The sequence below is a fragment of the Xylaria bambusicola genome, assembly GCF_022495145.1.
Source record: "Xylaria bambusicola strain CBS 139988 unplaced genomic scaffold F5B22scaffold_17, whole genome shotgun sequence".
Taxonomy (NCBI): domain Eukaryota; kingdom Fungi; phylum Ascomycota; class Sordariomycetes; order Xylariales; family Xylariaceae; genus Xylaria; species Xylaria bambusicola.
Window position 1 is genome coordinate 630,128 of NW_025953570.1, and position 23,997 is coordinate 654,124.

The window sequence follows — 23,997 nt, forward strand, 5'->3', positions numbered from 1 at the left end:
AGTGCGTTGCGCTGTTGGGCCCATGAGATAGCGTGTCAAGGTACGCTTTGATTGCCTAAATCAAAGTCGCCGCCACAATGCAATTGTGATACGATACCTGCAATCTTCGACTGTTGTTGGCCTTGGAGACTACTACATTTCCACTTTGGCATTTCAAGTCTTGGTCTCGGTCCTGTCTAAATGTCTCTTTTCATTCACTGCCATCGCGCTGCGTCGTAGAAATTCAATACTACCTCGAATGCCAATATGCCAACTGAGATCATCAGTCTACTATCTTCAAGCCCTGTCAGACCATCGTCGGCATCTGTCGTAGCATCTTTCGAGCAGACGCAACGACCCAGCGTCCGCATGCCACCCAGAGCTCCCAATTACACGCAGCACGGGTTGACAGAAGCTGAATCCACCAAGACTGCGACGACCCCCTCTTTTCATACGCCATCCGAACCTCTTGCTGGAACAACGCACACTTCGAGGCACCAGGTCCGCTCCGATGACCTCGGCGCCGATGGCTTCCTCTTTCTTTCAGACGATTTCGACATAACCGGTGATTTAGAGGGCACCTTCTACAAGAAGTCTCCATCACCACGGGGCGTGTCAAATTCAAGGAAAAGGATCAGCAGCCCTCCCCTACCTCGAAAAGCGAAGGCCCTCAAGACCAAGTCCTCGGATCGAGAATCGGTCCAGCCCATTAGTCGTGAAAGAAGAACTCATCTCATCGAAGATATCGAGTTCAGTAGTTCTCCCGCCAACTTCACCTCAGACACTAGGAGAAAGGCACCCCCGATATCGTCCGATCTTTTCGTAAGCTCCCCAATAGACCAGCAGTCTACTTTTACGGCCAAGTCTCGCAGTCCTCGCCAACATCACAATAAGATTGGAGGCGAAGCAACATGGGATTGGCCAGCCGAGCTTCGTGTGAATCAGTTAGCAAACGTAGATCATGAAGCGCACCAATCTTCAAAGCAAGTCTTTATCGACCTCTCAAGCGACCCCCCGGACTCCCCACCACGCCTTAAACCACAGCCTAGTCACTCGAATTCTCGCTCGAAAGCTACGTGGGATCCTATATCGAGTTCCGCACCTGAGACTCACGATGTTCATCAATTACTCTCGAACCCGTCTTCTACTACTAGGATACCGCGTCCTCAGCCTATAGCCATACCTGAGGACGGTCCCTCTGATTCTGAAGGTCTCACAGACTTAGAAAACATTGACTTCTCCAGGACTCGAGTGAAAACTCATAGTTCCTCATCCCGTCCAACAGCTCCAAGGGCGAAACAGGCCGTCAAGAAAGTTGTTAGAGCCACTGGAGAGGAGAAGGCTCGTGGGAAGAGAGAAAAGGCAGAAGCTAGGGAAGCAGAGAAGGAACAAAAACGTATTGAAAAAGAGCGCATCAGGGAAGAGCGTGCTCTACAAAAAGAGACCGAAAAGGCATTGGCCGAGGTGAACAAACTACGGACCGATAAAAAGGTATCTACGCCAGAGATGATTGTGGATATACCTGCAAACATCAACGCTGGTCTCAAAGTGCAAATACAAACACTCCTAGGCGACTTGGATGTTAAGCACGAGATCTGGAATAGCACAGTTGAGAATGTCGTCAAATGGCGTCGCAAGGTCACAGCTCAATTCAACAAGGAGATGGGATTCTGGGAACCCACTCCAATGCGCATTCAGGAGGAGAACCATGTCTTGGTTATCGTGCAGGCCCCTGAATTTGTCAAGTTCGTTCTTGGGGGGGAGGGCCATGACTTGGAAGCTCATGTCTTACATATGAAGAGCAAGTTTCCAAGTGCTAAGACGATATACCTGATTGAGGGCTTGAACGCCTGGATGCGCAAGAATAGGAACCTCCTGAACCGTCAATTCGCCTCTGCAGTCCGCGAGTTAGGAACAAATAATGAGCCCCGGACCTCTGGCCAACGTCGTCAGCGTAATAATAATCAGACCCAAGAATATATCGATGAAGACAAAATTGAGGACGCTTTACTTTCTCTCCAAGTTTTACATGAAACTCTCGTTCACCATACTGCTCACCAGGTCGAGACGGCACAATGGGTTGCTGTCTTCACACAGCATATCAGCACCATTCCATATCGCAAAGCCCGTGATGACAGTGCGAATGCAGGGTTTTGTATGGAATCTGGCCAAGTCAGTACCGGTGATGGTGGCAAGGATACATACATACTTATGTTACAGCAAATAGCACGCGTTACGCCTGCCATCGCTTATGGTATAGCTACCAAATACGAGTCTGTGACAGATTTGATACGCGGGTTCGAGGAAGAAGGTCCGCTGGCCCTGGCGGCATGTCGGAAAAGCGCAAACAAAGATGGTGCTCTCACTGATCGTCTTGTCGGTCCAGCTGTCAGCAAAAGACTACACAAGATATTTCTAGGTCGGGACCCCACCAGTACAGACATCTAGATCGCTTCATGGTAATATGGTATTCTTCTCTAATAGATCGGTTATGCACCGTGATAGAACCCATTGTTCAATCTGATAATAGTGCAGTGCATCATGGTTGCTTGGCAGTATTTAGTATAGGAAAGGTCTCATAGCCATCAGCTGAATTTGCTTCATTGGGATTTATACACACCCAGCTTCATCTAATTTCGCCTCATTTCCCCATTAGCATATGTTACGCTATGTTAGACAAGACTGTTTGCCCTGGCTTAGCTAGTGTGCTGCGGCTGATCGAAAAAGGCCCCATCCTTTCAGACAGACCGCCAACCTTTCACAATTCAAGGTTGCTTGGCCATGAAAAATGGCTAGGATAAGTAATGCCCTTTATAGTAAACGCATTCTACCTAATTATATCACCCGTTTCTCTATCCTCCAAACGGCCTCGTTTATCGTTGATACTCTCTTCGGGCGAGTGAACAGGCTCATCACTTTCACTCTCCACATCAATCCCGCAGCCGAGAATGGAATCCAAAAGCTCGCGTTTGGAGCTACCTGGCTTCGGAAAACCTCTGACCCTGTTGTCAGAGGACCAGAAGGAAGAATTTTTCCTGCATGCGCTATCGGAGCATCGACGGTTTGCGAGTAAGGGCCTCAAACTTCGGGAGATCCGCATGATGGAATTTACGAACCAAATTACGGACAAGCCCGAATGGGATCGCAAAGTGGTTGACGAGGAAATCGTGAGCAAGTGGTGCAAGGAGGCAATGGGCCCTGAGGCGCAGGCCACACACCTCGATGGCGATGTATATATGTCTCAAAAAATGTTCGATAATGTGAGTAGCTCCGTCTCCAGCCTATGGTGTCACACATTATGCCTTAAGGGCAAGCACTCCGACCCCATGTCCCAAGATTGACGACGCAACAGTGCATTAAAGAGCTCCGCGACAAGGCCATCGAGTATCGGAATACTGGAATAGTCAGTATCCTTGATGCAGAGGTTGCAGTAGCTAAATCAGACTCGGCTATCCCGACTTCTCTGGCCGAGTTGCTGAAAGCTGCTGTGAAGCCCTTAGAGGACGTGCCAGACCATCAGAAAGATTGGCATCCCGGGTCAAACAACAAGGTCCTAGATCTACTACATCCGTCACTTTTCCCAATGGTCTACGGTACGTCGCGGGTTCTGCCATACGGCAAGGTTCCCCTTCGCGGCTGTGCGGAATTCACTGGTAGTGGCGAAACCTATGATTTGCCCTATAAAGAACCACGAAGAGGAGAACCGTGTATGTTTGGCAGCACTCAGTGGCTTCCTAGCGACATCGCTTGGTCTCCTTCAGGCGATGCCAAGATTACTAGTTACATCAACAATCTACATCCAGACGATCATAAGGAGTTATACGCAGTTCTTGAGCAGTTCGTTGCCGCCGCGGTGCCCCTTTGGGAATTATGTCTATATACATACTCATGCCCACGGATCACCCAAGAACCCCTAGGCGATGAGGAAGATTTCTACATCCCTGAAGGCGTGGTCTATGATCGTCCACCGCTTCAGGAAGACGAGGACGAGGAGGACTATTTGTATACAGATGAATACTTCGATTGGAGAAACGAGCACCACATACTTGTTGTATGTTATCCCTACAGTCACATTTCTCTTACTCAAATCGGTCGTGGGAGTAGCATATAGAGCTCCCTTAAACCGTGCTCATTACACATGTGCGTAACTACTGACTCGACCGAACTATAGTGGCCAGAGCCAGATGACTATCGTCATTCTCGCGCATGCTCTTCTCACGCACGCTCTGCAGAGATGCAGCCCAATCTCCGAACCAAGTTCCCTGATGGAATTCAAGTGATCTTCAAGCTCGCCAACATCCATCTATCGCCTTCCGATCCCAAATTCGAAGGCGGCTCTCTACACATCGAAGGCGCGCTCAATGACCGCATTGTAGCAACAGCACTCTTCTACTACGATTGTGAAAACATCACTGAAAGTGCTCTGACTTTTCACCACCCTGTGGACGCTGAGGAATTGCGCATGGTCCCCCCGCAGAACGAATACGAGTCCTTGGAACGCTGGCTGGGAATCTCAACTGATGACGCGGCGCTGCAGCTGCTTGGGAGGGTGATCACGCGGGAGGGGAGGTTCATCGCATTTCCTAATGTGCTGGCTCATCAAGTACAACCGTTCGAACTCGTCGATAAAAACCGGCCAGGCCACAGGAAGATCCTAGCTATGTTCCTTGTCGACCCGCATACGCGTGTCCTGTCGACATCCGTTGTGCCACCTCAGCGTAAAGACTGGTGGGCTCGGGAGGTTAGGAAGGTCAGTCCGCTGCGTGAATTGCCGAGGGAGATATTTGATTTGATCATTGAATTCGTCCATGGCTTCCCCATGAGCTGGGGAGACGCGCTGGCCACTCGGGAAGTCCTGATGCGCGAGCGAACCTCGATACGAGAAGAATTCGACGAAGAGATGAGGATGGTGAGTTTGCAGTTTTCTTTGTGATTCTTACGCTCCCTCCCCATGGCATAAAGATATTGGAAACTAATTTGTTGCTCTGTAGAACGTATATAACTTCTGTGAGCATTGAACAATATTTCGTATAACTAGTGGTTAAAAGAATATCAAGACACGTTATGTTATGAGCTTTTCATGCTTGCGCTTGTTTCGTACGGGGATTTCGCGAAGGTCCATCCAATATAGTGACATAGCTCGACCAATTCAAAGAGATCACAATTTGTTCAATAGAAGACATCGCGCGCCGGATCAATAAAAGATGGTATGATTTTACAAGTGAGGTCAATTAGCTGAAGAGAACATGAGATTGATAAGCCACAGCGCTCAATGTGGCCGAGGAGAATCGACGCCTCTGAAGTCGAAATGGAAATGGATATTCGGAAGCAATGTGATATTCAAGAACAAGTCCTTCTTGACTTGAACAAGGAACAAGAAGACAGCCCAGGCTATACGTATTAAGATGATGGCTGATACGAATTAAAGAGGAGCATCCTCAATTTTGCGCTACAGCCGCGGGGGCCCAGCTGTTTCTGGGAAGAACTCTCTCTAGTTCTTTCCGAGAGCATGACTTTGAATAATATAGAGCCGTGACAAACTCTGAAGAGTCTAGCACATTCATGATGCCTAGCCTCCACCGTTACACTCGTCCGAATTCAACTCGGAGTTGATAGTCCGGGGTGCTGTCCTGCGTCTCGGCACGCGATCACGTATGTAAGAACGGTCCAATAAGGTGATAATTCCAGTCACTAGTTTGAATAGTTGGTTCTCAGTCCACCAATCCACAAATATCTGTCGTGTGTGTTCTAGGTTTCCAAGCCGGATGGCAGTCAAGTATGAGGAATATGTTGCCTACATTTCCCACTAATCAGCAAAAGTCCGGTGTAAGTGACTAAGACTGAAGGATAGCATACAAATTTTATAAATATATGCTCGTCTTTACTTGAACTGTTACACGAGAGTTTCTCTCTAGAGCTGCTTTCGTCACTATATAAGTTGATAACCCCACAAAGCCCATCATGCTGTCGTCTGTTTTTTTCGTGGCCCTAGCCACCTCCATTCCTCAGTTAGCATCCGCCCACGGCTTTGTCAGTGGTGTCAAAGTCAATGGCGCCTGGACGGCAGGAGCAGACCCGGTCTGGTACTACTATCCTGCAGGCACATCTCCTGCTACAGCAGGATGGAATTCTCTGAACCAGGATCTCGGGTTCGTTGAACCAACCAGATTCGGTACCTCTGATATCGCCTGTCACAAATCGGCCACGGTTGGCCAGAATTTCATTAACGCCAAAGCTGGTGATACCATCACGTTCTTCTGGAACACGTGGCCGGATTCCCACAAGGGGCCCATTATCAACTATATTGCACCGTACGGGAGTAAGTCTGGCTGTTCATCTCTCTCCTTCAAACTCGAGTTAGCGACTGGGGCGTGGCGCTAACTATAGCAGCCTCTGCCAACAGCTTGAAGTGGAACAAAATCAGCCAGTCCAGTATCGTCAGCGGCACAACCTGGGTGACCGACTCGCTTATCGCCAACAATTTCACGTCATCCACCACCATTCCTAGGAACTTGAAGGCTGGTGACTACGTAATTCGCCACGAGATTAGTAAGAGACTCTGATTTTATTGAGTTAATATCCCATTGTCCCGTACGGCTGTCGGTTTTGTCATCAAACAAGAGTCGTAGGCTCGCTCAAGATTGCCGCTGCTAACCTACAGTGTCACAGTCGCCCTACATGGGGCCCAGAATGTAAATGGCGCTCAGAACTACCCGCAGTGTCTTAATCTTAGGGTATCCGGTAGTGGCACGGTTTCTCCTAGCGGAGGTACTGTCGGTAGTAGTCTATATAAGAGCACTGATGCGGGTATCATATTCAACTTATATGCTTCTTACAGCGGCTACACTTACCCTGGACCTGCTCTCTGGACTACTGCGAACTAATTATTTCTAGTTACTGCTCTTAATGACCACCTTGGCAACACCTGTTCTTGTGATTGAACAAGCCAAAGAGTGTCGGGCGGAATGTGTCAGAGCCCTGGGACGTGGAGAGTAGCGTGATAGTTTTCGATTTGTTCATAATCGTCTAATTTTCTGCGAAAACTCAATCCACAATATCATCCTGGTAGTGAGCTGGTACGTCTGACATTGACAATATAGCCTCCTTATGGGTGTATTAGCTATTACTTATTGGCCGAAACCAGAGTTGTCGGTGTTTTGACGTACGAAGCTCTTAGTAGTAATCGAATCCTAATTTTATTCGAAGACTTCATCTGTCTTTAGAAATCACCAAATGGTAGTTATTAGTTTGTTCAGTGACAATATTGTGAGAGTATATATACAAATTATAACTTAGATAGAATTGATTCATAACATGATGCCCATCCTGCTAGGACTATCCCAAAAAGATAGGTGTGGTCATCACTCATGAGGTGACATACTTAGCTTATAAAGGCGATCTTCTAATCGTGCTAGCTTAAGCTAACGCCAACGAAGTCTTGATTTGCACTCTTTTCTTAGTCGCTGTATATCTTGTATGCTTTAACATCTCTCCAACTCAGCCAAGGCCAGAGGGTATGGTAAAGCGAACCGCTCAAAATATGACGGCATAGTAGACATTTATAACTTCATAAACGGATATCCTCAGTTGGCTGTATTCAATATTTCCAGAGCGCTTTTTGATCTGAGAATCCGCCTCATATACTAAAAGTTTATAGAAAGAAAATATAGTAGTACCAAAGCCGCATCTTCAGTCTGTTGGCGATGAGTCATAGCTCGTGTAATCAGTATGGATCATCACAACTACAGGCAGTCGCACATTTAAGTGTCTATCGACGCTATAGGGTTTAGATAATTCAAGGCTCCCTTACGAAAAAGTTCCTCACTATCGCATAATACCCACTGCGAAAATTCCGAGTTCGAAGACTATGATAACGGATGTTATAAATTTGGGCCTCGTGGTAAGGGTGCTATATCACCAAACCACGAAGAAGCACTAGTCTTGATTTTAAGGGGTTTAAAGGTTTATTAAACAACCATTACTATATAAATTATTGTGAAATGGACGATAGAAACTACTGATATAACAAGGGCAGAAGATACTAAGCTAGGAACTGAGAATTCAGATTACAATGATCAACTAGGGCTGCATAAGTCCTTGACCAACCAACTCCTTCTAGGCTTGTTGGTGGCTTGACTCGACTCTATATACAACTGGTCTGCCAGCCCAGACCGCCTAGGTCTCTGGGGTTTGTTTCAAGAAGCGAAGTCTGTATGACCTCACTTTCCAATATTGCCCAATATTGCCTGCATGTCTTGAAAGATCATGAACAGCCTGCAATAGCCCTTCGTACGGCCGAATTACAAAGCGAACTGCATATTTAGCTGGTACGGAGGTTGCACGTGTAACAACTGATAGGTGGTTGGGTATGCTGTGATACCGAATTGATAGTTAACGTATCAACACGCCATGCCATATAAGTAGTGACCCTAAAGAACATGCGCTTGATATTGGCAAAATTATATTTGTTTAGGCAGTTTCAAAAAGACTACTACTCCATGAAAGTAAACATTTCACAACCTCATCAGTCTTTTACCTCTGTTGTAATTCAGTAATAACTCTATCAGCGTTTGCCTATAACTTCACTTTGTTGAATAGAATGAGAGCTGTCAAATTGTATCTAAAATTCAACTACGCTGTTAGTGATTCATCCATGTAATTACTTCCTTCATTACGCTTCTCGCGGAGTACGGGCATAATAATGATGGCAAAAGAGTTCCAGGGCCGGGACGAAGGATCGTTAACGAAATAGCAAGTTCCGAGATGACCCATCAACCAGTGCGTTGGGTATCTCGCTCTCTGGCCTGCATCATGAGCAAACCCTTTGGTACCGTAGGCTCTGAGCAAAGTTTCACCAAGGTTTGCGCCTTAATATTAGTAGTACCTGTTTACTTACTTACCGAGCATCTTAGAACATTTGCATCAACGTCCAGGGCATTCTAGACCGTTTGAGAAAAGAGTTTGCCTTACTGACGCGCCTTCACGTTTACACTCTTAATTTGCGATGTATCCCAGATACCCGACGCCCGGAAGCCAGTGTGGGTTGAGGATTACGAAGTAGAGTATATGTGTATTGAAACCGAACGCGACTTCAGCCAAACACTATACCTGCCTCGCCTCAAATACGACAAAACCTATATTGAAGCGCTATTGGTGTACAACTCCCAATGATTGCATGGAAGATTCCAAACCAATCATACGACCGTCGGGTAAGGTCTAGTGATATTCTCGTAGACACCAGTCCATTTTATCCTACTACCTACCCCATTAGCCAACCGACTGTGTCCGCATCATCCTTTTGCACGTCATACGTATCAATTATTCGGAGAGATGCAATTTCAGACCGCAGCATGCTTCATTCGTAGCTACGAGTCTAGTAGTGGCGAATTTCTGCTCGAATAATAGCTAAGTATGCAATTATATTGGACTCCAGAGACTAATGTTGTCAATAAACATTCTCCCCACGCGAAATCGACCCTTACGCGGGGACCTACACGCTAATAACTGCATGACATAACGCAGTGTATTCACAGTACTAGAATGACCTACCTAGATCAATAACAACTGCTAGTATAGGCGGATGTGCTTTTTAGCACCAACGGTACTGCATTGACGTAGAAGGATATCCCTTGAAGAGCGAGCGAACAACAGCCTTGATCCCCCATCTGCAGTACAGTATGAAAAGGTACTTGTGGAAAATGGGGCAGACCGTTCGAAAGAAAATAGCAAACCCCGGACGGAGTGTGGGCAAGCATTCTTTTGTTCTGGCATCCCCGGCCGAAAGCCAGAGCGCATGTCGGACGCAGGGGCAAGCTCGCGCAATTGGCCCAATAGGCTGATCCCTGATCCTCGGCACCAGCAATTGCTCGACAACGTGATGCAGGGGAGGGGTCCAAGAGGGAAGATGGGTGGCGCATAGATGGATGAGTTAGGGGTTTGCTCGTGCGACCGGATCCCAATCGGAAAAGTCAGGGCCAGCCCTGGGTTCAAGGTGAGATTGGCGTCTTCTAGTAACGCGAATCATTCTTCGAAGCCAAATTGCTATCTCATAGAAGGGCCGACGTTGGATAGGCCCGGGGTAGATGTGGGGTGGCATCGCATCCATCCACCTAACGGTTACATGTACACTACACGCTCCTTTAGACGCGTGAATACTCAGTAAATAAACCTCTATGCGAGGCGCATGTGGCACAGACAACGTGGTAGTAGTTCTCAGAGTAGCTTTTTCTACGCGAACTGAGACCGTTTTTGGTCGGCCGCGTTGGTGATAGTAAGTAAGTGGCTCGCTCACCTACTTGAACCCCTCCGTTTCATTGATGCGTGTAAGACCTTCAAGTCACAGCCCGCACTCGTTACTGTTCTTGCGAGGGTATATGCGTTATAGCCACAATAGTATGCACTACATAAGTACACTACACCAACATCTGTCAGCGGCGATCTTACACGGGTAGTGTACCGTGGATGGAGGAAAAACACGCGGAGCAGGGGCCGATGTCGCGGACCGGGGAATGTCCAGTTAGTACTATATGGTGATAATACTTTGCGTGCTTAAGTACTTGTGTGCCTTTGTTCTGGGTCGGGACCACGCATTACCTAGCGTAGACCATCATTTGGAAATGTAGTATACTGCAGTGTATTGGGTAAGTGTAGTGGAGGAATTCCGCGAGAAGCATGAAATAAGCCACCGGGGAACACACGGGTAGAATGTGATATGGAATCTAGTCGTCATCACATTCATGCACCATCATTTAAGATATAGTCTAAGAACTGTATCTTGAATTGTGGGGAAGATAAGGTGTAGACTTACGGTGAACGGCGAGATGTGAGGCATAATACTAGAGTCCTACATAGATATCGATTATCAGTTAGGTTATCCGCAATCGTCATCTCATACCTACTTCGTACTCTTAGGCGGATGATCCATGCCTTTACTACGGATTTTGTGTGCACACTGTATTATACCAGATTTGATATCATATCAGCATTATAACATAGGTAGGGGATTCCCTTTCCTAACGGGAAGGTCATACCAATTTTGTCAGTCATATGGAAACAAAACGTGCGGGGGCTTGGCAGGTAATGTGATGCTTCAAGGGGGTCAAAGCATTCATCTACTTGAGTGGTGTATACGTGCAATTGTAACCCGTCATGTTCATGCTTTGATGGCGATCAGAATCGTACTTAGGAATTCGAAAACCGGAACCATCATCACCTCAAATACCATGTTATCGTCGGAGCGCTGATACATTTAAAAGAGCTTCACTGGCATGCTACCCGACGATGGCATTAGATTAGCCTGCCTAGAGCTTATCCTGTAGAGATGATAGACCTTTTCTCAACAGCGACGTATTTATGGCTCGTAGTGTCTGCTTCCCAACATGATCCAAGCGATGTGGTTTCGGCCGGACGTCGTAAAGCAATAATAATATATTTCACGTTCTGACCCGGCTCCTTTCCTGGACTACCCTGGAGCGGAAGACTATACTGTCTGATTACATAACGCTAGGACACACACTGGATGTGCTCCTCCAGGACAGGTTTTGGAAACAATATCGCAGCTCGATGAATTAGAAGCCGATCTATTCTCATCTGTCTGAATTTTGCACGTGGCCGGACACACTATATTAAGGGATGAGACAATTCGTGTATGATTTTCAGTGCCGCTGGGCTGAGTATATTAATCTATAGCTTAGTAATGATACACAGATCAATGGTGAGGTTCGAAGATAGGATTGTTTAGTCTGGCAGTTCAACCCGCCAATTGACCTATAGCTGTATCGAAAGCAGTCAAAGTTGCGATTGCCTCGGTATTCTATCGAGGCGCAATATGCTGCCCGATATAGAAGGTCTATTGCCAAGAGTTATGTAGGACTTAGGTCAATCATCGAACTTGAAATATTCCGGATCATTCTGCTGTATCGTGATTCTCTCTAAACAAATGCCAAACTAGCTAAATGCTTGCACATGCAAATTAAGGTTATTAAATGCGGAAGATCTAGTCTATAGCTCAGATATGCAAATGGTATTCGTTCTGGGATGATTCTAGATAGTCTACGAATTCAACGCCTAAAGCGACAAGGAACCCCCCATTTGGTCTCCACGTGCCCCTGTTAGTTGGAGGACTTTAACTCTTCGCCCTCTTGTATTTAGACCATTTCAAGGAAACAGGACCGATGCGTGGCAGGTTGCGCGGAGAAAGCATTGCTATGACACTGCTGAGATGGGGTCTCATCTCCGCTGGACGCCATCGATCTATCAATGAAAACAGGATTATAGCCTCGAGCACAATGACATAAACGTACGGCAGCCCTAACCATAGCTGGCTTGACCGGAATCCGATCAGCCAGTCGACATGCACACGTGGTGTTGGTGCGCTCGTACAAATACAGGAGATATCCTCTTCGTAGATATTTGAAGAATAATAGACTGGTAGACGTCAATGAAGACGAGGTCCACCTCTTGCGTCTCCTGTTTATTGATCTCTGCCTGTTGCTATAATGAAGCGTGCCGTGAGTGTGGCTGCAGCTTTGCTGCTAGGCACGCCTGCCCAGGCTGCGACCGGCGGATCCTTCAATGTGTTGAGTATGAACGTGGCAGGGCTACCGGCCATCCTGAACAATAACGACGTCCCGGGAGAAAAGAAGACCAACTCGGGATTAATTGGCACAAAATTCGCGCAGTTGGGATATGATCTAATCCACGCACAAGAGGTTGGTAGACTCGACACACCAGCAACCCGAGTCCACGGGATCATGCAGGCGTGAAACGCAAGTAGTGGCTGATCAGGGTTATATTAGGACTTCAACTATCATGCCTACATCTACGCGGCGGACACGCACCCCTATCGCTCTGCCACATCGGGAGGCGTGCCGTTCGGATCCGGGCTCAACACTCTGTCCAACTTCGACTGGATTGACTATACGCGCGTCAAGTGGGATGAATGCAGCAATGCCTCTGAATTTGACTGCTTGACGCCGAAGGGATTTACGTTCATGCGTGTGAAGCTCTCCGACGGCGTCTACATTGATGCCTACAACCTACACACGGATGCCGGGACAAAAGACGGCGACCTCAAGGCTCGCGCATCGAACCTCCAGCAGGTTGCGGACTACATAAGCACCTGGAGCACCGGCAACGCGGTCGTCGTGTTTGGCGATACGAACAGCCGGTACACACGTGTCGGAGATATAATCCCATCCTTTCTTACGCAGGGAGGGCTCACAGATGCGCAGGTGGAGCTCATCCATGGGGGTGTTGCACCAACCGTAGAAGTGGTCTGCAGCAACCCTAGCACTACCAATGAGTGTGAAACGGTTGATAAGATCTTCTACCGCGGAAGCCCCCTGCTCGACCTCACCGCTACATACTTCTCTTATGAGAGCAACATGTTCCTCCAGCCCGACGGTAACGTCCTGTCCGATCACAACCCGATCACTACCAACTTCACGTGGGCAAGCGGGGCATCCCTGCGCCAGTCCGGCTTCTGGGGTGGCTCTAAAGGCAACTGGTTCAGCGACGTGCCGGCGCTCTCGACGAAGACAGCGCCCAAGGCGAGTGTGGTGACATTCAGGGGCGCCAGCAGACTCGATAGTGTGGCTATCACGCTGAGTGACGGGACGGCATTTTCACACGGCGGGACAGGCGGCACGGCCGGGTCGCTGATGCTGGCCAGCGACGAAACCTGGGTCAGTGCACAGCTCTGCCAAGGCCAGAAATCGGGTAACACGCGCAACTTCTACATCAAGGCCACAACGAGTGCCGGGCGGACGCTGGAGGCGGGAACGGCGACGTCGGACTGCGCGACTTTCGCAGCACCTGAGGGCTGGGCAATCGTCGGGTTCCTGGGCCAGGACGGCGATGAGATGGATCAGCTAGCGTTTGTGTATGGGCGCCAGTAGAGTTAGGGTAGAGCGCGAAGAGGAACAGAATGAGTGAATTATCTGCACATGTTTCCAGTGACTACCAGACTACTAGGTTAGGTAGTTCACAGCTGCTTGTTTGCCGTACTAATCGAGCATGTTCGTCATCATTGCCGGCGGCGAGCACAGTATCTACCACTTACTACTAGTGATCAGAGCGAGGCTACATTTGTCTCTGATCTACAATAAGTGCCGAATCCACAGTCAGTACTGAATTACTTAGTAATACGGATAGGTATGGTACCGTAGTCGAGGTAGGGAGAGCATACGTAAGTAGCTCGAGAAAATCTCGAGTCAGGCACGGATAGTAACAAGACGGATCATGGTTAGAGGAGAGATCTGCCACAGTAGGATGCGCGCGAGGCAGTACCCGACCGAACGGCAGATGGAAACGGCCTAACTAGTGTAAGACACCATCTCCGTCCATCTCAACACCTACTCCAGAGCAGGGCGACCCTTCATTATACCAAACCATCGAGATTTGAGACCGTGATAGAAAAGTGGTGTTCTAGGTTAGTCGACTATCGCTGTACACTGCCTAGGCCATGAGCTAGGGCGCTGCTTCTAGCTACCATCGGCCTAGGGATCGCTCAAGCACCCAGCTGGATCTGGTTGTAATAATAAGAGAGCTCCAATAACATCACTGCAGATCATGGCACCAAGCATGGCTATGCACTCTGAACATGTAAAACGCTCGAGAAAAAGAAGCTAATGTAGGTACGGCCGTCGGTGCGGTCTCGTTTATGTACATGTAAGAAGCATGATACCGCGTCTACTTACCTATTACTATATAGTAGACATTGTTCGCATGATACCATCATTAGGTCTACAGCTAGGCGGGTATGTAGGTACTTCGGTTTAGCAGTCCCCGCATCTTCCATTATCACGCGAGCATGCTGGTGATCGATGCGGTTCGGAGCCGTTTCAACAGCGTTTGTCAGTACGATCAGGAATAGGCAGGTAGGTAGTTGGGTATCTGTATCAGGTGTGAATACTCGGGTTCAATATTCACGGCATACATAGTAAGTATCGGTATCATCATCGTATGAATATGAGACAGAGTTGAAATAGAATGTCACCACGTGTGTTTCGCAGTGTCGATCACTTGTTCTTTCGACCTTCTCCTGTTTCTTTCTAAAACTAGATACCGTATAAAAGGCAGTGTAGTCGTATGACGGGGCCATAGGTACCGCATAATTTCGATATTGGTACTACCCTCGGGTTATCTTTCCATCTAGACTCTTCTTCTTCAGCCTTTTACTTGTCCGAAGCCCACTCGTCGCCCCAGAAACTACGCCGCCGACGCCACGGGAAGGATAGATGTCTCGTAGTCGCGTGTTATTTTGCACAGTGTTTTAGACCATCCGCTGAAGAGAACGAGGTACAATACACAGTTAAGTAGATAAAATCGAAAATTTTATTCTGGAGGTGTCTCGCCACCCCACGCCATTCGTACACCGTCGGCTTCAGTGGCGCGAGCCACGCAAACAGATGCGTTAGCTCGTTGTCGTAGATATTTGGCGATCAGTGGGAGTAGCTTCGTGTGCGGACTTGCGGACTTGCGGCAACGCGATTTCTCGCTCCCCTTTTCTTTTCCCCGTTTACTGAGTCGCAACGTGCGATAAGTAGCGTGAGACAGTCATAGAAGGAGCAGAAGAAGCGGTAAGGAATCTTGTGAAACATAGGAAATGGCATCTTGGTTCTACTAGTATATACGGACGCTACTAAATTGGCGTATGTCCTAGGTAAGATGACCATGGGGCCAAACAGCAAATTAAACCTGTATGGCGTGTATCTACCGGACTTGCAAGATGTGCGGCCAGGAAAACAATTTGTGACATCATGTCTATGACGGCAAGACACTTGCAAAAGAGTGACTTTCTTTCGCTTTACTTGATGTCAAGGGTCTGTCAAGGGTTATTGTTGAAGCGCGATGATGTTTTCTCCGCTACCTACATCGTACCATATGCAAACTTAGGTCAGACTTAGGTATAACTCTTCTCCACTGGATCTCCCTTGCATGTAACGAGGCCCATGTAGTTGGGTCAGGCCACCACCTTACCGAGTCTACCGTAATATGCGTACATGAGCAAACTAGTATGGAGTATGCATGTGCATACTTCGTACTTATCCAAAGATTCACGGGCTGGCCGATGTTTCATATTGAACGAAAAGAATTGCGCCCCTCGTAGGCTGGAACATTGACCAGGTGTTCCTCGTGGCGGTCAGTGTGGAGGCGTTGATATTGGTAGCAACGAGACTCTCTTACCTTAGTATACATAGATAGTCGAATGACCTGTCATTTACTATACAGTAGGTACTGTCCGTGGGTTGTCGTGGGGTGTAGCTCGCAAGAAGCGGTTATTCTGGGACCGTCCCGTAAAAGCGGGAAGCTGGTTTCTAGCTAGGCACTGTATACGACGTAAGACGCTACCGTAGGTAGTCGAGGTAGTCTATTACATAGAGGCTGTTTATACAGTGCACCACAAGGAGAGATCAATCTCCATGTTCAAGGTCAAGAGAGATGACTCCACCTGGGCGCAAATCCAAGAAGAGCTGAGCTGTGGAAGTGTTGGTTTTTGTCTCATCGAGTACCGTTGTGAGCCCAAGTTCGATCTGCTAATCGGTCCAAGGTATTAGATCAGCCATCTCCGACTCAATCGTTAGTAGAAAGTACATTGATCTGGACGGTTGGCAACGATCTTGATTGAGGGTTAGGATGCTTGGCTAAGTGCGCGGACGCAATAGCAAAAGACCCTTGAGATTTACAGCCCTACACGTAACAACATGAACAAGGTTCGAAATTGTTGTTATGTAGGCAGTTAATAAGGATACAAATTGCTTGTCGGGATCGGCAAGGCTCGGCTATATGGAACGGGCATAGACAGCCGGGAGGAGCAAAAGAGTTGAATCCATCGTCTGGCGCAGTGCCGTATAGTAGTTTAGGGATAACATACCCGATAGGCACGGTCCAACTGTTGTAAATCCTTCGCAACGACTACCCGGGTAGCTGTAGTCTAAATGGAAGTGCATCCTTCGGAAGGACATCGCCGTTCGGCCGGCGCACCGCTAGTGTAAGTAGGTACGCGTTACTACTATATGTATGTACTAGATAATATGCAAGCGTTGCGTCTGGATCCCGTCCTTAGAACTCTGCTTACCGTTAAATCTTGCTTACTTACATGTTATGTAAGTAGTTGCATGGTACAATATGGATGGTCTTTTACCAGAGCCTAGTTCCCTAAGTATGTAACCAGCTCATCCTACATGATATCGGTATTCTCGACATGATACGATAACCCGGTGGAGGTCTAGTGGAGGGCCGATGGGGCACGATGGGGATCCGGGTTCTGTCCGGGTCAACTTGATCATGATTAGAGCCAGGAGTGCACGCTACAACGGAGTCGGCTCCAGACTACCTACATGTAGATGGACGGCAATCCCCTTTTGCAAAGTATTTCCTCTGTATTTCCCTGTCCCACCGTCACGAGCTGCACTGGGCCTTTTGTTGCGAAAATCTCGTTACCAAGTCCCAAGCTGTCGGTTTCACTCGGGCTGTGGTTGCGCCGAGCATATGCAGTGCGAGGGGCGGGGGGAGTTTGCAGTTCCGTTCCTACAATACATATGTAGGGTGATAACGTGACATATACGAGGTGATGGTTTCTGCAGTGCCTCACTGGAGGCCTATAAGCGTAAGGGAAACGCCGTCGTCAATTTTCTGTATTGCAGTAGTCAGGGGCATATTCGGCGCCACAATGTCGGCATGACGTTGTGTGGCGGTCGATTTGGATCCGACTGGACAGTCATCCCGACACGTAATACCTCTGCGCAGACTCTGAGCTACCGGTAGGCGCTTGAACTGACAGTCGTTGTAAGCTTCACGCATTCTCCCACCTGATATCTTCTTCAGCTGTACGTTGGTGCTGTAAATCACATTTGCTGGGGACATGCTGCTGGCCGGAACTATTCCGCTAGACACCCATTGTGATGTTGGTGTCATGGGCTACCGGTATAACGCGTCGAGCTGCATACCAACACACAGGTACCGTGGACGCAAGAAGAGGTTATCGCCGACTAAATTGGCTGACCCAAACTCGCGAACTTCGGCAGTTCGTGACCGTTGGAATGTGTCTACCGAGCATCGCGCATGCCAACTGCCATTGTGTTTTAAAACACCAACTACTTCTTACCTACTACATGTGAGTCGATCGCGTGACTGAGGACCACCACAGAGTCAGAGCAGATATACGGTAGACGCGATCGCGGCATTGTCGCGTCGTGTCTGGATTCCTGGTGTGATATTCTACCCAACATAACAGAGTCTAGCCTACTAACAGCTTAGCTTGCGATGTTCCCGCGAGGTGCCATTGCTCGCGTATAAATACTTATCTGCTTACAGATCATGTACATAAAGATAGTATATAGATATACATGTATACATGTGCACTGTTGACGAGAATGCAGAGGTCTGTGTGACGACGTTGAGATTCTGCAGCGTGACCTTCTTGGCATCGCGAGGCGACTCTGAATCTGTACTCTCTCTACCTTACATACCGTAGTAGGTACTCCTAGCAGATCCTAGGAAGAATGTAAGTAGTACCATAGGCGCCGAGGTGCTGTGCGGGTGCGGGTCGGTTTCCCTGTTGCTTGCCACGGAGCGAGCAGCATATGCAGCCTTGACATGTTCCCTTCCCGGATCTGCGCGCATTACTGCCCACTGGTAATCGTCGCCACCAGCCAATACCGGTTTGCAACTCGCTGCGCAACTGGGATGGCCTGGGATGACCTGGGATAAACTGGGTTCTGAATTGGGATTGTTCATGCTGATGCAGTTCCCGAGCTCACCGGGGCTGTCCTTTTGCTTTTCCTTTGCTCCCCGCGTAGAAAACCGGCACTCCGTACCGTCAAGAATTCCGCTTCTGGGCGTCCTGGCCTCAGGTGCTCTGGCTTGGCGACCGCTTTAGGAAAATACTGAGGCCTGCAGCACAGCTGTGTCTCCTGCCCCCTCCCCGCCGTGTCTTGACTCGTAGGGCACGGCAAGCTCAGCGGGTGAAAGTGCAGGTGGCTTGCAGGAGGTCTTGATCGGGGCCCAATCCCTGCGAGGGGAACGCTCCTCTACCATCTACATGTGCAGTCTACACTACGGCTGTACGATTCCATGCGAGCTGAACACTGTAGGTAGTGTATTCCGGCTTTTCTCTACGACTCTGTACCTGATCAGCAATGCCGGGTCAATACCGGACATATCCTCCAACACATATCGCCATTGGCCAATCGCTTGCGAAGAACATGTGTGAGTGGAACTTTGTCTTCGCTCATAATTAGTCTGCATTATCCTCAAGTACTAATAGTAGGTATGTATGTGCAGTAGTAACGGTAAAAGTTAGTATGGGCATAGTATTCAGTAAGTAGATGCTAGATCTCTGCAACATAGCAACTTGCATGACTTCTTCCTGCGTGGGATAAAAGCTAAGTGGATGCAGACGACAATGCGGCTACTGTGGTTTCTCGTATTGCTGTTCACATACGTCTACATGGTATTGAACGACCCGCGGAGCGGGAGTCCGCTTGCTAATATGTGATGATGGGAAGGGTATTGACCAGGGCCGAAGAGAACCCGAATCTCAGTGATTTGTATAGTAGGTAGGTCTGCTCTGGTCTGCCCTCATGACTGAGTAAATATGTTTGTATATTGTACCTATCACCGTTTCTTGGGCCCAAGCAATCGTCGAATAAAAAGCAACGTCAGGGACAGGCATTGGCCAATGCCTGAACAACTGGGCAGGAAATATTGAATTGCTCGCCTCACTCATCGCACAGTCACAATCATCCGTGGACTATCGTAGACGAGTGGCTCCAATGATCAACGAGGAGAGCTGTCCGAAAAATTCCAAAAGCCTTGTAAGTCGTTTGACAATTATGTATTCTTTGGGGGGGCAGCGATACAACCTTGGGATAATGTTAGCCATTAGCGGCGCAACACAGAGTCCCTGTTGTTGGAGGCATCGTGAGAAAAGGTGCGTTGCATTGCATGGGCTGTTCCATCGAGGAATGTGATAAACGTGCAGGCAGTAATGAGCGAAAAAAGACAGATCTAGAGTGCAACACGCGTGGCTCAGTAGATGTAGAAGAATTTCAGAGTTGCATCCAGCAACACCCCACCCGCGATCGCTATTTCGTGACTTTCGTCGACTCGCATTTGGCACTACAGAGCGACAGTAGATAGACGTTAATCCAATTGCCGAAGGCTATTACGGGGCGGGACACCGGGTTATTGAGAAGCTGTACTTGATTGAACGGATTGGCTAGATCTAGATATGGTACGAATCGGGCGAAGATAACCTGGGGTGTCAATGTGATGGATGGGTAACAACCGGGATGTGCCTTTCAGCCTGTCTAGAGCAGAGGTTTCAACCATATGAAATTTGGGAAATCTGGGGTCTCTTCATCAGCACAACCTGGTTGGTCAATTGCATTTGAACACCTTGTACTGAAGCGAACTCGATTTGTGAGCGACCACGGCCATGGCAACCGCAATGCTAATCACACCTTGCGCCGAACATATCAACAAAGCTGGAGGCACTCTCGACACTCTGCTACCGGTGTACACGTGCAGGTCGATTGCAGCTGATAGTGACATAATTAACATCTCACTTATGTCGAGCAATCACTGATTCTAAGGCAACGGTGAAATCTAGACTTCTCTGTCGCAAAGATTATTGAATGACGGCATCTACTTTGCAGCTGCGATCTTCGAGCTAGAACATGTTGCCATTACAGAGTAGGTGACTGACTGCATTCGACGGCACCATTGGGTATCCCCTCAGCAAATACGTCGTCGTAGTAAGCTCACGCAGCTGATCCAAGTGATTGGGCCATATCAACAACTCGCTCGACGGAGGAGGGCCTTGATGTCACGATAGTTCATGGAACGTTGACAAGGTCGCCGAACGGGGCGATGTTCGCAGCAGATGATTTGTTAACCAAACCAGTAACCTTGTGTATAGAGGAATCCAACGAGGCGAGTGCATTTGAGAGCGAAGCACCTGTCAACAGAGGTCGACGTGGGAGCCAGACTGAATAGGGAGATGGGGTGCCGATCGTGTTGATTCTAGCCATTAGCGAGCTTGGTACTATTGACCGGGAAAGTCCCCCGTCGCACGACGAAGACAGGGTTGCTTCTGAGTAAGTGTGCACCCTGATCCCGATTCCCTGATCCCTGAACGGTTTCCCTCCCCGCCTTGTTGAAACCCTGGGCAGAGTTTCTGCAGGTTGCTCGCTCTGTTGGCTTGTTCGGTATTTTATCTATTTTACTGGTATGGCGTTGTTAGCTACCAACCATCTGTCGCGTCTTACTGCTAGATAGATCCAACGATCCAACAAGCAGAAACAAGGCATCTGTGCCACATGCTTGTGGACAGCAGTGGGCACTCAAAAGCTCGTTATACCTAGCATACCGAAGCTCCTAAGTCCTAAAGCAGCACATCAGACGAAGTGGGCTGCCGGAGCATTCATCACACTGGATTTCTTACATGTTTTGCTGCAGCCCAGCGGAACCGCCGCAGGCAACCCTGAAAGCCGGACCTGCCAACAGTGTGCGTTTCCAGACTATGTAGCAGCGATATCAATCACCTGTCTAGACTTGATACTATTTCCAGCGTACATATGTACGTGTACACCATTAGTCTAGCAGTCAGGCACCGGTGCATAGGAATTGTGTGTAGACTGGGTGAATTCGAAGGTCTATGGCATGTTTGTTATCGAGTCCATCTGCCTAGGTATTTGGGCAGTGATCTCAGTACAGCGTTTCCAGTCAGTACCAAGCAAAGAGTAAGTATCCATAACCGACCAGCATGTGGTCAACAGCGTGGCGTAGTCGTCGCGGAATGCGGTTGGAGACGAAAAACAGGACAGAAAAAAAAGAAGGGTACGTCATTCATCTGTTGTCAAGACAGGCTGGGAGCTCACCACAATACCTGAGCAGCAACCTGGATATGGCAGTCATCCCTCCTCCGTAGGCTACAAATGTAGCCATAAGGTTGGAAGGGATGGTCAGCGTGCCTGAGGAGTACTGTGAAGGGGGTTTGTATTGGAAATGCTGTTCCCATTATTGCACAGCATACCAGTCATCGATGCCCTGTGTTGTACACTGCAAACGATGTGCTGGCAACCACGGCATCATGGTCTGATTGTGGCCGTCAAAGGTAACACCAGATAGAAAAGTAATGACACATTGGACAAAATCCTACCGTTCTCTGATTGCTATCCATTCACTGCACTTCTCTGCGATCCTAGACACTTGGGGCAAACCACAAACCTCAGACCAGTGCGGCACAGTGTCATTCAACCCGAGATACTGTACATGTAAGCATCTATTTTAATTCTTAAAGTTGATGGCTCTCTACGGTACCTACCTAGACTTTACAGACAGGTCCATGGTGGCCTTTTCCCCATGGTTGCTGCAATACACTACTGCCTCGGTAGGTACTTAACTACTATGTATTAGTCAGTATTTAGTGCACAGCTGAGAGCTATCTTGTCATCAGCGTGAGGAGCAATTGAAGCTCGTAAAAGAAAGCTCATAGCTCGCCACAAGAGCTTGCGTGTTAGGTTTTAGTGCTCTCCATAGCTAAGTACCTACTACCCTGCCCAGTTTGGAGCTTCCATTTGCCACTTCGTTAGCAAATTGACAAATTCGTTATCGTTCCCCAAAGAAGCTAGCGCATGATGATCCACTCGCTACCTAATTAGTAGTAGCGTGAGACAGGGGACTGGACATCAACGTGTGGGACAAAATGCTAGTACGGCGCCGAGGCACCAGTAAGGTACAGAACACGCTACCTCACGACCGTTCTTTTTGCTTCTCTTCTCGGAGACATGAGCCGACAGGACTAGACCAGGGCAAAGGAGCCAGGGGGGCGGGCAACAATCTGCAAGTAGGTAGACGGGCATGGGTGTATGTACTAGGGCTACTACGTACCTAAGGTACTGTACTTAGTGTAGGCAGTCGAGGCAGTGTACATAGGTAGCGTACTGTACAGTACAGTACCTAGTACCTTAACACGCCTTGGTCATTCTTATTAGGTATTCGTTCCTACCTCCGTCTTGTTCTCCCTCATACGTACCTAACATCTAAGACACTTACACACTACATCACTTCTCGGCTTGCAGTGCTTCCCAACCGGAAAGCCCTTGTCAAGTCGGAGCTTTCACAGCACACGCAAAGAGCATACGAGGTCGATTGCGAGAAAGAAAGAGAAAGTCTGGAGGAAGAAATACACAACTACGAGGGTGAGAAAGGACGAGAGCGAGAAGACGAGAGAAAGAGAGAGAGAGAGAGCACGCCGGATAGAAGAAGACCGCACGAGAAAGAGAGGAAACAGCCCAGAGCCGCTTGATTCACTCGACGGGTAGCTACACAAGACGCACGAGGTATGCTTTTACATAGTTTTCCGGCTTTGCTGCTTTTCTGCGAACCACCTCTTCTTCAAAAAGGGTATGGGGACACAGATCATGGATCACCCCTACTGTGTCATGCGACGAGTTCTCTGCGACGGGGCTCGTCACTACGCCCGCTTCGAATCTGCAGTCTGCTCTCTTTCATATTGCATCTAATCTAGGCGACGTGGAGAGCGTTCTATCTAGGGGCATTCCCAACGTCACTAGCTGGCTTTCTTCCGTCTCAGTCCCGGATCACCACTTTGTACCTCCCTTCATTCCATCATACCTCGCTCTCTAGTCTAGTTCGCGACCATACCAGACAACGAACTAGCCCAAGCTTCCCCAAAGACTCAGTAAACTGACTATTATTCCATCTGTAGAAGTCTCCTACTATACCAACTTGGATTCGCGTTTTGTAACTGCTTTTTCTCTACTATAATAGTCTAAAGGACTGGATTATTCACGAAAATAGTAGACGAAACGATCGGACTGCCGTGCACGCGACGAACTAAAGCAAGCCGAGCTCAACTAAATTGGTTAATCGTGTCAATTGATCCCTGGGGAGGGGCTGCGTCTCGTTGCCGACACAGCTGCTACGCTGGTGTGAGCAAGTAGAACCAAGCCCCATGGTGCATCAAAATTAATTTATTCAGCAATC

At 48.4% G+C, this 23,997-nt stretch overlaps 4 protein-coding genes across 4 annotated transcripts; all 4 read left to right on the forward strand.

Annotated features, from left to right (window-relative positions):
* F5B22DRAFT_123414 (ERCC4 domain-containing protein) lies at nt 1–2,677 on the forward strand. Its single transcript, XM_047968898.1, has one exon. It carries the CDS (start codon nt 247–249, stop codon nt 2,425–2,427), a length of 2,181 nt encoding a protein of 726 aa, XP_047831498.1. The 5' UTR covers nt 1–246; the 3' UTR covers nt 2,428–2,677.
* F5B22DRAFT_123433 (uncharacterized protein) lies at nt 2,584–5,146 on the forward strand. The gene is made up of 3 exons (XM_047968899.1): nt 2,584–3,239; nt 3,332–4,030; nt 4,151–5,146. The coding sequence occupies exons 1-3, from the start codon at nt 2,928–2,930 to the stop codon at nt 4,910–4,912; spliced, it is 1,773 nt and encodes a 590-aa protein (XP_047831499.1). The 5' UTR covers nt 2,584–2,927; the 3' UTR covers nt 4,913–5,146.
* A 726-nt stretch (nt 5,147–5,872) lies between these two features.
* F5B22DRAFT_123449 (endoglucanase-4) lies at nt 5,873–7,026 on the forward strand. Its single transcript, XM_047968900.1, has 3 exons — nt 5,873–6,298; nt 6,370–6,528; nt 6,649–7,026. Exons 1-3 carry the CDS (start codon nt 5,941–5,943, stop codon nt 6,861–6,863), a joined length of 732 nt encoding a protein of 243 aa, XP_047831500.1. The 5' UTR covers nt 5,873–5,940; the 3' UTR covers nt 6,864–7,026.
* Nucleotides 7,027–12,386: 5,360 nt separating this feature from the next.
* F5B22DRAFT_123476 (endonuclease/Exonuclease/phosphatase) lies at nt 12,387–14,208 on the forward strand. The gene is made up of 2 exons (XM_047968901.1): nt 12,387–12,689; nt 12,777–14,208. Exons 1-2 carry the CDS (start codon nt 12,477–12,479, stop codon nt 13,875–13,877), a joined length of 1,314 nt encoding a protein of 437 aa, XP_047831501.1. The 5' UTR covers nt 12,387–12,476; the 3' UTR covers nt 13,878–14,208.
* The last annotated feature ends 9,789 nt before the right edge of the window (nt 14,209–23,997 follow it).